The sequence below is a fragment of the Ranitomeya imitator genome, chromosome 1 (assembly GCF_032444005.1).
Source record: "Ranitomeya imitator isolate aRanImi1 chromosome 1, aRanImi1.pri, whole genome shotgun sequence".
Taxonomy (NCBI): domain Eukaryota; kingdom Metazoa; phylum Chordata; class Amphibia; order Anura; family Dendrobatidae; genus Ranitomeya; species Ranitomeya imitator.
Genome location: NC_091282.1, coordinates 796,602,111 through 796,616,086, shown reverse-complemented (window position 1 = coordinate 796,616,086; position 13,976 = coordinate 796,602,111). Strand labels below are relative to the sequence as shown.

The 13,976-nt window shown below is 45.7% G+C and overlaps 1 protein-coding gene across 3 annotated transcripts; it reads right to left on the bottom strand.

Moving 5' to 3' along the window:
• Window positions 1-1,369: 1,369 nt before the first annotated feature.
• Window positions 1,370-13,563, bottom strand: LOC138658134 (uncharacterized). Of its 3 annotated transcripts, none has more exons than XM_069745673.1 (4): window positions 13,494-13,563; window positions 8,751-8,822; window positions 3,474-3,986; window positions 1,370-3,122 (listed from the first exon to the last, which is right to left on the bottom strand). In XM_069745673.1, exons 1-4 carry the CDS (start codon window positions 13,545-13,547, stop codon window positions 3,117-3,119), a joined length of 645 nt encoding a protein of 214 aa, XP_069601774.1. In that variant the 5' UTR covers window positions 13,548-13,563; the 3' UTR covers window positions 1,370-3,116. The 3 variants fall into 3 exon arrangements, 2 of the variants coding, with proteins under 2 accessions (XP_069601774.1, XP_069601773.1); XM_069745672.1 differs by lacking the exon at window positions 13,494-13,563 and adding an exon at window positions 9,140-10,786; XR_011317355.1 differs by lacking the exons at window positions 1,370-3,122; window positions 3,474-3,986 and adding an exon at window positions 4,423-4,945 and having other exon boundaries at window positions 13,494-13,554.
• Window positions 13,564-13,976: the final 413 nt, after the last annotated feature.

Genomic DNA, 13,976 nt, shown 5'->3' with positions numbered 1-13,976 from the left:
AAAAATCAAGGTGTTGCAGTGGCCTAGTCAGTCTCCTGACCTTAACCCATTTGAAAACTTGTGGAAGGAGCTCAAGATTAAAGTCCACATGAGACACCCAAAGAACCTAGATAACTTGGAGAAGATCTGCATGGAGGAGTGGGCCAAGATAACTCCAGAGACCTGTGCCGGCCTGATCAGGTCTTATAAAAGACGATTATTAGCTGTAATTGCAAACAAAGGTTATTCCACAAAATATTAAACCTATGGGTTGAATAATAATTGACCCACACTTTTATGTTTAAAATTTATAAAAATTTAACTGAGCAACAAAACTTTTTGGTTTGTAAGATTTATGCATCTGTTAATAAATCCTGCTCTTGTTTGAAGGCTCTAACTTATTTGCATCTTATTAAACCTGCTAAATCTGCAGGGGGTTGAATACTACTTGTAGGCACTGTACATTTCGGTGTCTGTCCCCGGCGCTGTGCTTCTCTGCACTGTGTAAGCGCCGACCGGAAAGCAGAGTACAGCGGTGACTTCACTGCTGTGCTTTCCGGCTGGCGCTCAGTCAGTGCAGAGAAGCACAGCGTCGGGGGACAGACACCGGAATGTAAGTATGTAGTGTTTGTTTGTTTTTTTACGTTTACGCTGGTAACCATGGTAAACATCGGGTTACTAAGCGCGGCCCTGCGCTTAGTAACCCGATGTTTACCCTGGTTACCAGGGGACTTCGCATAGTTGGTCGCTGGAGAGCTGTCTGTGTGACAGCTCTCCAGCGACCACACAGCGACGCTGCAGCGATCGGGTTCGTTGTCTAGATCGCTGCAGCGTCGCTAAATGTGACGGTACCTTTACACCTAGGAACATTTTGCTCTAGAAAGGGACAAAGTGTTAAAATAAGAAGAATGGCAGACTAAAAAAAAAATTAAATGATTATAAATCAATAATGATTGATGAATAATGAGGAAGATGGATGATGATTTGCAAACCTTATAAAAGGAGGAGTAAAACATTGCTTCTTCTAAACAGCTCCACCCTGTCCATGGGTTGCATCTGATATAAATACAGTTTGCAAAATTTTGGACAACTCATTCAAGCCTTGTCCCAAATTCATTAATTCATGCCTAATAGAAAAAAAACAAAACGCAGCGTTGATTACTTAACCTTTAATTATTCAAAGTATGACAATGGCTGTCAAAGCCCCGGCCTCTGGTTTGTTTTTTTTAAAGACCTTACAGGGGCACTCCAATACAAGACTTGCATGTATATTATATTCTGCCGTAAAGTGCACACAAATCATAAATCTCTTCATTCAGAACCATAATCTTTCCACCCATATTGTTCCCAAAAAGAAGACTACAAGAAACCCCCCCCCCAGCCCCTTTCAGTGATTTGGTGATCAGATCAGATAGAGAACCAGAGCGACCCGTGTCCATGGGTTATGCCTAGTAATGCAACTCGCGGCCCGTAACTGGACAGATTCAAAACTTTTCAAATTTCATAAAATTTTTTGGGACGGTTCAAATTCTACAGCCTCTATCGCTGTACCAAGCACACACATCAGTGGAGCTTATTTGAACTTACCATAAATCTTATCTCTCTTCTCCAGAACCATCTTCTAAGCCGATTTATGACATCTAAATAAAATTATCTTGTCATAAGAGTTTTGGGAAGACGGCTCAGGAGGGAGATAAGGGCACAGATCAGAGAAGGAGCTCACAGATAAGTTATCACACTACCTAGAAGTCTGCAGAATGAGTAATCAGAGTTCTCATCTTTGGTCTGTAACACTTATTTGTCTTCTCCTGAACCATCTAAGGGGATTTTATTTAGGCTAGGTTCACATTGCGTTAGTGCAGCCCGTTTAGCGCATACGCTAACGGACTGCGTTAAAGCAATTGCCAAAAAGGGATCGCGTTATGCGATCGCGCTAGCGCAGATACTCTATCTGCGCTAGCGGGAACGGACCCAAAAACGCTGCAGACAGCGTTCGAGGGTCCGTCACAAAATAACGGCACATCACTAACGCATGCCAATAATGCGCTACATAATCGCGGTCAATGGGTGCGCTAACGGAACCATTACATAGCGTTAGTGCCGCTAAGTAACGGATTCCGTCAGCGGACACCCACTAACGCAGTGTGAACCTAGCCATAATTTAAATTTTGATGTGGTTATACATAAAAAACAAGATTGTTCAGGAGAAGAGCTAAATTTTACAGACCCTCAGGAATTCATGGAGGCCGGCTAAGCCAGTCTGCCCCGTACATTGAGGGAGACGGAGGCCAGCTAATGCAATCTGCCCCGTACAGTGGTGAGACGAAGGCCGGCTAAGGCAGTCTGCCCCGTAGAGTGGGGAGACGGAGGCCGGCTAAGGCAGTCTGCCCCGTAGAGTGGGGAGACGGAGGCCGGCTAAGGCAGTCTGCCCCGTAGAGTGGGGAGACGGAGGCCGGCTAAGGCAGTCTTCCCCGTAGAGTGGGGAGACGGAGGCCGGCTAAGGCAGTCTTCCCCGTAGAGTGGGGAGACGGAGGCCGGCTAACAGTCTGCCCCGTACAGTGGGGAGACGGAGGCCGGCTAAGGCAGTCTGCCCCGTACAGTGGGGAGACGGAGGCCAGCTAAGGCAGTCTGCTCCGTACAGTGGGGAGACGTAGGCCAGCTAAGGCAGTCTGCCCTGTACAGTGGGGAGAAGGAGGCCAGCTAAGGCAGTCTGCTCCGTACAGTGGGGAGACGGAGGCCAGCTAAGGCAGTCTGCCCTGTACAGTGATGCAGAGAGAATGTAGAAGACCAACAAGCTTTTTTTTTATAATGATGGAAGTTTGAAAATAAAAAAAACATTCTCACAGTTGTATATGTTCTATCAACTTAAGGATGTAAAGTGATTATAGTGCTACAGATCCCACAAAACAATCTCACCATATAGTTATTACCTATCCCCATTAATTAACTCCTCAAATTCTGTTCAAAACACCAAAGTAGAATGATAAAGATCCATATGGGCAGGGCGGCGTTCACACAGGAGCAGCCGAGGACTCTGTAGAACTTCAGTCCTTCCAGCCAGGCTCAGTCCCATTAGGGAAACCCATGAAGAAGTCATACACTCTTGTCCATTGGAGTCTTCTCACCGGTCACAGCATTTACGTCTGGTGGGGGAAAGAAAATAATCGGGAGTGGAGGAAGATTAGCTATAGCAAAGGAAGGGTGGCTCGCCAACTGATAAACCACAACTCCTAACATGCACAGAGATCCCCAGGTAAGCTGGGAATTGTAGTTTAGCTGCAGGTGGAGAGCCACACTTTGGAGAAGAACATTGTCCTCTTGTCTGGTATTGCCCTAAACAGGGCAGAGATGTAATACCAGACTCAGCCTATGGACAAGGGTGGTGCTGTGATGCCTCTGCTCTGGCTTCCTCACTAATGGAGATGGTGAAAGTAGTAACAGAGGAGAGAAGCAGAAATATTCACACAGGAGGGGACTACAACTTTTCAGCCTACCATATATCCAGAGACGCGCGGCTTCTTCCTCCTTGCCTTCTCGCCCTCTGTTCTTATCCATTTACGTTTCATCAGCGAGGCGCCCAATATACTGAAGTCACTGTTCTCTTCGGACATCAGGTTGGTTGGAGAAAGCGGTGACGTCTCCACCCTAGAGTCCAGACCGAAAAGGAGGAAACGGCCAGAGGAGACACTGGCATCTTCGGACACCATATCGGAGTCCATATCCAGGTCACAACATGTGTGGACGCTCACCACGCTATTGTCAGGTCTCTCAGACAGATCGAGACTTTGCCAGGAGGTCTTCATCCTCTCCATGGGGTCAGTACAGGGCACGTGGCCCCAACATTCTCCTTCTGTGTCACCAGTGGGGATCAATCCGTAGACCACACTCATAGAATCATCCCTGAGCGTAGAGGGATCCGGGTCGCCACCACGTGCACATTTCTGGTCACATTCACTGCTGGAAGATTGTATGGTGTCCTCAGAGTCTCCATCATAGGGGTCCAAGAACTGGAAGAAAGTGGCAGATGTAGCAGAGCTGCTGATGCAGTCACTTAGGATGAGTACAGATCCTAAGTTACATCCTGTATTATACCCCAGAGGCTGAGCTCCACTCACTATTCTGCTGGTGCAGTCACTGTGTACATACATTACATTACTGACCCTGAGTTACCTCCTGTATTATACTCCAGAGCTGCACTCACTATTCTGCTGGTGCAGTCACTGTGTACATACATTACTGACCCCGAGTTACCTCCTGTATTATACTTCAGAGCTGCACTCACTATCCTGCTGGGTGTAGTATCTATGCAAATACATTGGTGTGAGAGTCTTTGCCCCTTCCTGCTTTCCTATTATTTTGCATGTCTGTCACACATATGTTTCAGATCATCAAACAAATGTTAATATTAGACAAAGTTAACACAAGTAGTGACAAAATGCAGTTTATAAATAAAGGTCTTTATTATTCAAATGAAAAGAAATCCAAACCTCCAAGGCCCTGTGTGAAAAAGTGATTTCCCCCCTAAACCTAATAACTGGTTCGGTCACCATTCACATGAACAACTGCAATCAAGTGTCTGCGATAACTGACAATGAGTCTTTTACACGCTCTGGAGGAAGTTTGGCCACTCATTTTTGTAGAATTGTTGTAATTCAGCCACGTTAGAGGGTTTCTGAGCATGGACCGCTTTTTTTTTTTTTTTTTTACTGTTGGTACAGTGTTTCTTTTGTGAAGTGCTGTGGTACTTCTATGCCAGATAAAATGGGACATATACCAAAAAGCTCAACATTTGTCTCGTCAGTCCACAGAGTATTCTCCCAGAAGTCTTGGCGATCATCAAGATGTTTTCTGGCTAAACTGAGATGAGCCTTTATGTTCTTATTTCTCAGCAGTGGTTTTCGTCGTGGACTCTGCCATGCAGGCCATTTCTGCCCAGTCTTTTTCTTATGGTGGAATGAACACTGACCTTAAAAAGGAGGAAAGTGAGGTCTGCAGTTATTATTTATTGTTATAGCACCATTTATTCCATGGCGCTTTACATGTGACGAGGGGTATACATAATAAAAACAAGTACAATAATCTTGAACAATACAAGTCATAACTGGTACAGGAGGAGAGAGGACCCTGCCCGCGAAGGCTCACAATCTACAAGGGATGGGTGAGAATATAGTAGGCGAGGGTAGAGCTGGTCATGCAGCGGTTTGGTCGATCGGTGGTTACTGCAGGTTATATGCTTGCCGGAAGAGGTGGGTCTTCAGGTTCTTTTTGAAGGTTTCAATGGTAGGCGAGAGTCTGATATGTTGGGGTAGAGGGTTCCAGAGTAGGGGTGATACGCGGGAGAAATCTTGTATACGATTGTGGGAAGAGGAGATAAGAGGGGAGTAGAGAAGGAGGTCTTGTGAAGATCGGAGGTTGCGTGTAGGTAAGTACCGGGAGACGAGGTCACAGATGTATGGAGGAGACAGGTTGTGGATGGCTTTGTACGTCATGGTTAGGGTTTTGTACTGGAGTCTCTGGGCAATGGGGAGGCAATGAAGGGATTTACAGAGGGGAGAAGCTGGGGAATAGCGGGGGGACAGGTGGATTAGTCGGGCAGCAGAGTTTAGAAGAGATTGGAGGGGTGCAAGAGTGTTCGCGGGGAGGCCGCAGAGCAGGAGGTTGCAGTAGTCAAGGCGAGAGATGATGAGGGCATGGACTAGGGTTTTTGCAGATTCTTGGTTGAGGAATGAACGGATTCGTGAAATATTTTTGAGTTGAAGTCGGCAGGAAGTGGAAAGGGCTTGGATATGTGGTTTGAAGGAGAGACAGCATCAAGGATTACCCCGAGGCAGCGAGCTTGTGGGACTGGGGAGAGTGGGCAGCCATTTACTGTAATGGATAGATTCGTTGGGGGGGGGGTCACGTGAGATGGGGGAAAAGATGATGAATTCTGTTTTGTGCATGTTAAGTTTCAGAAATCTAGTGGAGAAGAAGGATGAAATAGTGGACAGACATCGAGGGATTCTGGTCCAGAGATGTAGATCTGTGTGTCATCAGCATAGAGGTGATACTGAAAGCCATGAGATTCTATGAGCTGTCCCAGGCCAAAAGTGTAAATGGAGAAGAGCAGGAGCCCTAGGACTGAACCTTGTGGGACTCCGACAGATAGGGGGCGAGGTGTGGAGGTGGTGTGTGACCGGAAGTCAGATTGTAAGCGGTCAAAGAGGGAGCAAGAAGATAGATGGGAGGACAGTTCAAGGTAGACGTGTTGTTCCAGTAGCTTGGAGGCATAGGGGAGAAGTGATATAGGGCGATAGCTAGATACAGAGGATGGGTCAAGAGGGCTTTTTGAGGATAGGTGTGATGGAGGCATGTTTAAAGCTTGAAGGGAAAACACCAGTTATTAGTGATAGGTTGAAGAGATGGGTAAGGGTATGTTTCCACGTGCAGGAAACGCTGCGTGTCTGACGCTGCATAGAGCCGCAGCGTCAGACACGCATCGTCCAGATGTTACAGCATAGTGGAGGGGATTGAATGAAATCCCGTCTCCACTATGCGTGGTAACACGCACGCGGCGGCCCGGCGACTCCGGACATGCTGCGCGTCTTTTCAGATCGCAGCATGTCCGTATATCTTGCGGCGACGCTGCGTCGCCGCAAGATATAGCACAGGGCCCTATGCATGGGATGCGATGATCCCGGATGTGTGCTATGAACACATCCGGCATCATCGCGTCCCAGAAGGGGGCGGGGCTTACCGCAGAGCGGCAAAGCCGCTCCGACGATACCGCCGGCCATCCTGAAGGTGGAAACATACCCTTAGGGTTGGGATGAAGGCTGTGGTAAGGTTTGGGATAAAGTGGGATGGGATCGGGTCAAGTGCACAGGTAGTGAGATGTGATCTTGAGAGTAGAGTGGAGAGTCGATCTTCTATAATGGTGGAGAAGTTGGTTTTGGAGGTGGAGGGCTGGGAAGTCGTGAGGAAGGGCTCTGGGGATTGTTGACCAAAACTGCCTCTGATGTGATCAATCTTCTGCTTGAAAAATGAGGGAAAGTCTTCAGCTGAGATGAGTGGGGAGGGAGGAGGTGCTGGGGGACGGAGGAGAAAATTGAAGGTGTTGAATAACTGTTTAGGGTTGTGATACAGGGAGGATATGAGAGATGAGAAGTAGGTTTGTTTAGCTGTGGCGAGTGTGGTCTTCAAAGTAGTGAGGGACTGTTTGAATGCCATGAAGTGCTCATTGGAGTGGAATCTTTTCCATCTGCGCTCAGCAACCCTGGAAGCTCGCCTCGGTTCCTTGGTCAGGCTGGTGTGCCAGGGCTGTCTGTTGATTTTGCGAGCATTGGTATGTGTAACTGGGGCAGCAGATTCCAAAGCTACAGCTATTGTAGTGTTATATAGAGCGGCAGCATCATCCGCATTGTGTAAGGAACGTATATCTGTGAGAGGGAGGAGGGATTCAGAGAATGAGTAGGTCAAGATGTCTAAGATTTCTGCGAGGGTGTGAAAGTTTGTGGGGTGGGGATTATAGACATGGAATGGAGAGGGAAGAGAATGTGAGAAGGTTGTGGTCAGAGAGAGGAAGAGGTGAGTTAGAGAGGTTAGATAGAGAGCAGAGGCGGGTGAAGATGAGTTCCAGTGTGTTGCCATCTTTGTGGGTGGCTGCAGAAGACCATTGAGTGAGGCCGAAGGAGGAAGTGAGAGATAGAAGTTTAGTGGCTGCAGTTCTTTGGATGTTGTTGTGGGGTCTTTTGGAACCTCTTGAATGAGTTAACCCTGTGCTCTTGGGGGAATTTTGGGCTGTTGGCCACTACTAGGAAGGTTCACCACTGTTCCATGTTTTGGCCATTTGTGTATAATGGCTCTCACTGTGGCTCACTCGAGTCCCAAAGATATAGAAATGGCTTTATAACCTTGTCCACACTGATAAATCTTGATTACTTTGTTTCTCAATTGTTCCAGAATTTCTTTGCATCGTGGCATGCTGTCTAGCTCTTGAGGAACTTTTGGTCTACTTCACTTTGTCAGGCAGGTCCTCTTTAAAGGGAACCTGTCACCTGAATTTGGCGGGACAGGTTTGCGGTCATATGGGCGGAGTTTTCGGGTGTTTGATTCACCCTTTACTTACCCGCAGGTGGCATGCTGGCTGCAATATTGGGTTGAAATTCATGCTGTGTTCTCTGAAGTACACGTCTGCGCAAGGCAATCTTGCCTTGCGCAGGCGTGTACTTCGGTGGACAAAACATAAACTTCAACCCAATATTGAGGCCAGCATGCAGCCAGCGGGTAAAGAAAGGGTGAATCAAACACCCGAAAACCCCGCCCATATGACCGCAAACCAGTCCCGCCAAATTCAGGTGACAGGTTCCCTTTAAGTGATGTCTTGATTGAGAACAGGTGTGGCAGTAATCAGGCCTGGGTGTGGCTAGGAAATTTGAACTCAACTTCCCAGAGATGTGATAAACCACAGGTAGTTTATGTTTTAAGGGGGATTTGGATTTCTTTTTACTTGAATAAAGACTTTCATCATATTGCATTATACTTCAGAGACACACTCACTATTCTGCTGGTGGAGTCACTGTGTACATACATTACTGATCCTGAGTTACATCCTGTATTATACCCCAGAGCTCGCACTCACTATTCTGCTGGTGCAGTCACTGGGTACATACATTACATTACTGATCCTGAGTTTCAATCTGTATTATACCCCAGAGCTGAACTCACTATTCTGCTGGTGCAGTCACTGTGTACATACATTACAGATCCTGTACTGCACTCACTATCCGTACCTGCAATTTCTGGAAATCCATGCTCTTCACATCTACAGGAAATGTTGGAATTGACACTTCGATTCCAAATCCCTAAATATTAGAAAAAAGAAAACTCAAAACATTAAAGATGAGACCCATTGTGTCACCAGTAATTCGGTCTAGGACCGGGTGCGGAGCTGTACAGCGAAGTATCCGCATGGTCACTAGACTCAGCACTCAGTGAATCTATAGACCCGATGACGTCCCCATTAGGATCATACAATGGTTGCTGTCATTTTTTACTTATATGTCAGCCAATCGCAGCTCATCTGTCCATAGCCACAGCCACGTCAATCCTCTGACATCACAGTATATTGTATCATCCATATGACAACACTAGGGCGAGCGATAACGCAGCGCCCCCGTACCTCGTCATTATTGTTGTCGGATTCGGAGTCTGTGCTGGATTCCACTTTACATTTCCTCTTAAGACATAAAATAAACTGATTATTTACCAAAAAAAAAAAAAAAATCACACATCTTGGTATAACGCGATAAAACATGGTCAGAGGCTTTAACATAGGATTACACTATTGGTTACTATATGGAAGCCATCAGCAAGCATGTTAGTTACATGCTAAATGTGAGGCTTTAACATGAAGATCCACCTTTGTCTATTAGGTAGAAACTATCAGCAAGCTTGTATGTGACCTGCTGAAACGTGAGGCTTTCAGCTAGACCTTTGGTTTGTAGCTGGAATCCTCAAGTATGTAAGCTGTTGCCGTTAGATTGTACTTCAGTTTATAGCCTCAAACCTCGGTTCATAAATATATTCATGAGCCATGCTAAGGAGGGGTATTAATGAGCCAATCAGACCCACCCACGATTTACCACAGCACTAACAGTACTAAGCATACAAAAAAACAGATCAGTCAATAGGAGCTTGCTGTTCGGTTCCAGATAACATGAGATCTTGCACAAATGCAGAGTGGAAATTTTTGCAAAGACAAACTTTCCTACTGTACAGCAATATCTTTTCACTCCAAAGTAAATAGGGCCAGACAATTGCTGGTTATTTATGTGATTCTTTTAAAATTGCAGCCACCACTAGAGGGAGCACAGTGCATAAGGATTTCTACAGCCACCACTAGAGGGAGCTCACTACATACAGATATATACAGCCACCACTAGAGGGAGCTCACTACATACAGATTTACGGCCACCACTGAGGGAACCTCATTACAAACGGATTTGTACGGCAACCACTAGGTGGAGCTCAGTGGATACAGATGTATATAGCCACCACTAGCTGGAGCTCAGTGCTACAGATTTATACAGACACCACTAGCTGGAGCTCAGTGCTACAGATTTATACAGACACCACTAGGCAAAACTCACTGCATGCAGATATATACAGTCACCACTAGAGTGAGCTCACTACATACCGAATATGCAGCTACAACTAGGGGAGCTCACTACATGTAGATTTATAAAGTCACCTCTAGAGGAAGCTCACTACTTACAGATATATACAACCACCACTAGAGGGAGCTCACTATATGCAGATTTATACAGCCAGCACTCGAGGGAGATCAGTACATACAGATTTACAGCCACCACTGGGTAAACCTCAATACATATCGATTTATAGATATCTCACTAGGTGGAGCTCAGCGCACACAGATTTATACAGCCACCACTGGGTGGAGCTCAGTGCTACAGATTTATACAGACTGCCCCTCGAAGAAGCAACAGCGAAACGCAGGTCGAGGGTTTGGCGCAACTGCTTGGCATACTAATTATGGGTAAGACGCCCTTATATTATCCCATTACATGCACATGTGGCACTTTATAATTATTGAATATATGTTTGGCAATATCACGATACCTATACACTGACCAGGTTACAATGATAAGGAATGGAATTTGCTAAACATCATGATACATCCTCTTTTCCCATTTAAGGATTTTTTTGTGGTTAACCTTAGCACATGTATATATTTCTGCATTCAGCAACATGTACTGTGATATAAATATTTTCCACTTGTCAGCTTATACTGTATGCCCCTCGTTGCTCCATGGCTGCACTCCTGCAATTTTGGTGAATGGATTTGTTCACACTAGTATCGTCTTGTCTATGTGTATTCATTGATTAATAAAAATAATTTTGTACCTTTTGACATAGCAAGTCTTTAATATTCATATACACTCTTTTGGAGGTTAATCCATACCATTACAAGGATATTTAAACTTTCTCATTCACTCTCTACAGATTTATACAGAGCCCACTAGGGGGAGCTCATTGCTACAGATTCATACAGACACCACTAGGTGGAGCTCTCAACGTACAGATGTATACAGCCACCACTAGAGGGAGCTCACTACATACAGACTTAAAGGGAACCTGTCACACCCAAAATCGATGGTGAGGTAAGCTCACCATCATCAGGAGCTTATCTACAGCATTCTGTAATGCTGTAGATAAGCCCCCGATGTATCCTGAAAGAGGAGAAAAAGACGTTAGATTATACTCACCCGGGGGAGGTCCTGCTCCGATGGGTGTCTCAGGTCCGGTACAGCGCCTCCCATCTTCATTCCATGACGTCCTCTTCTGGTCTTCACGCTACGGCTCTGGCGCAGGCGTACTTTTTCTGCCCTGTTGAGGGCAGAGGAAAGTACTGCAGTGCGCAGGCGCCGGAAAGGTCAGAGAGGCCCAGCGCCTGCGCCTGAGCCGCGGCGTGAAGACCAGAAGAGGACGTCATGGAATTTAGATGGGAGGCGCCGGAGCGGACCTGAGACACCCATTTGACCAGACCGCAGCGGGACCGCCCCTGGGTGAGTATAATCTAACGTCTTTTTCCTTTCTTCCAGGTAACATCGGGGGCTTATCTACAGCATTACAGAATGCTGTAGATAAGCCCCTGATGACTGTGAGCTTACCTCACCATCGATTTTGGGGGTGACAGGTTCGCTTTAACCCCTTCACCCACGGAGCTTTTTCCGCTTTTTCATTTTCGTTTTTTGCTCCCCTCCTTCCCAGAGCCATAACTTTTATTTTTCGGTCAATACGGCCATGTGAGGGCTTATTTTTTGCGGGACGAGATTTACTTTTGAATGATACCATTGGTTTTACCATGCCATGTAACAGAAAACGGGAAAAAAATTCCAAGTGTGATGAAATTGCAAAAAAAGTGCAATCTCACTTGTTTTTTGTTTGGCTTTTTTGCTAAGTTCACTAAATGCTGAAACTAACCTGCCATTATGATTCTCCAGGTCATTACGAGTTCATAGACACCTAACATGTCTAGGCTATTTTTTATCTAAGTGGTGAAAAAAAATTCCAAAGTTTGCTTAAAAAAATAAATAAATTAAAAAAACAAAAAATTGCGCGATTTTCCGATACCCGTAGCGTCTCCAATTTTCGTGATTTGGGGTCAGGTGAGGGCTTATTTTTTGCGTGCCAAGCTGGCGTTTTTAATGATACCGTTTTGGTGTAGATACGTTCTTTTGATCGCCCGTTATTGCATTTTAATGCAATGTCACGGCGACCAAAAAAACGTAATTTTGGCGTTTTGATTTTTTTTCTCACTACGCCATTTAGCGGTCAGGTTAATTCTTTGTTTTTATTGATAGATCGGGCGATTCTGAACGCGGCGATACCAAATATGTGTATGTTTGATTTTTTTTTTGTTTTATTTTGATTGGGGCGAAAGGGGGGTGATTTGAACGTTTATATATTTTTTTTATATTTTTAATCACTTTTTTTTTTTTTTTTAATTTTGGCATGCTTCAATAGCCTCCATAGGAGGCTAGAAGCATGCACAACTCCATCGCCTCTGCTACACAGAGGTGATGCACAGATCACCTCTATGTAGCAGAAATGCAGGGTTGCTTTGAACGTCAACCACAGGGTGGCGCTCAAAGCAATCGGCCATCAACAACCATAGAGGTCTCAAGGAGACCTCTGGTTGTTATGGCAATGCACTGCTGACCCCCGATCATGTGACGGGGGTCAGCAGTGCGAGCACCTCCAGCCGCGCGGCCAGGAGCACTAGTTAAATGCCGCTGTCAGCGCTTGACGGCGGCATTTAACTAGTTAATGGGCGCGGGCGGATCGCGATTCTGCTCGCGCTCATTGCGCGCACATGTCAGCTGTACAAAACAGCTGACATGTCGTAGCTTTGAGGTGGGCTCACCGCCGGAGCCCACCTCAAAGCAGGGGATCTGACAGCTGACGTACTATTCCGTCAGCTGGCAGAAAGGGGTTAAACAGATGCCACTAGGTGGAGTTCAGTGCATACAGACACAAATAGGTCGAACTCAGTGCATTCAGATTTATACAGACACCACTAGAGGGAGCTTACTACAAACAGATTTATACAGATGCCACTAGAGGAAGCTCACTACATATAGATTTATACAGCCACCACTAGGGGGAGCTCACTACATACAGATTTATGTAGACACCACCATGTGGAGCTCACTGCATACAGATTTATGTAGACACCACCATGTGGAGCTCACTGCATACAGATTTATACAGCTACCACTAGGGGGAGCGCACTACATACAGATTTATACAGACACCATCCACAATGTGAAGCACAGTGCATACCATTGTATAATTGAGTATAATGTGTAACAAGTATGCAGTGAGCTCCCTCTAGTGGTGGCTGCAGTTAGACAATTTTAAATTTAATTCCAGATCATTTGGGAGCCTTACTTTTATGCAACAGATGATAATCCTTCAAGCTCCTACCATGAAGCTCACCTTACACTTACCATGTACTTAAAAGCCAATTGTTCGACACAGTCGGAGTTTCTACCAGAATCCATGACCACATCGGCGGTGCCACCTGAAGAGAGGGGGGAGCATTATATTGCAGGACGCCCACATCTCACATATAAATGTCACTTAAGGAGTTTCAGTATTATGTCAGTATGTAGCTTACAGAGGTATTTGCATTACTTGACTATCCAGATCTCTTCCAGAGCTGCAGTCACTATTCTGCTGTTACAGCGTGTCTTATCATCCAGTCATATCCTGAGCTGCACTCACTATTTTGCTGTTACATCAGGTCTTATCCTGTGGAGCTGCAGTCACTATTCCATTGTTCCATCATGTCTTATCCTCCAGTCACCTCCAGAGCTGCAATCTATTTCATTACTCCATCATGTCTTATCCTCCAGTCACCTCCAGAGTTGCAGCCACTATTCTATTGATCAGTCATGTCTTATCCTCCAGAGCTACAGTCACTATTCTGC

What these genes read in the sequence shown, in the direction of transcription:
- LOC138658134 (XM_069745672.1), bottom strand. Translation starts at nt 9,292, where the DNA reads ATGTTAAAGCCTCTGACCATGTTTTATCGCGTTATACCAAGATGTGTG. An exon ending in CCGACAACAATAATGACGAG is followed by an intron (nt 8,823 to 9,139) that starts GTACGGGGGCGC and finishes TCTAATATTTAG; the next exon opens with GGATTTGGAATCGAAGTGTC. An exon ending in TGGATTTCCAGAAATTGCAG is followed by an intron (nt 3,987 to 8,750) that starts GTACGGATAGTG and finishes ACTTTCTTCCAG; the next exon opens with TTCTTGGACCCCTATGATGG.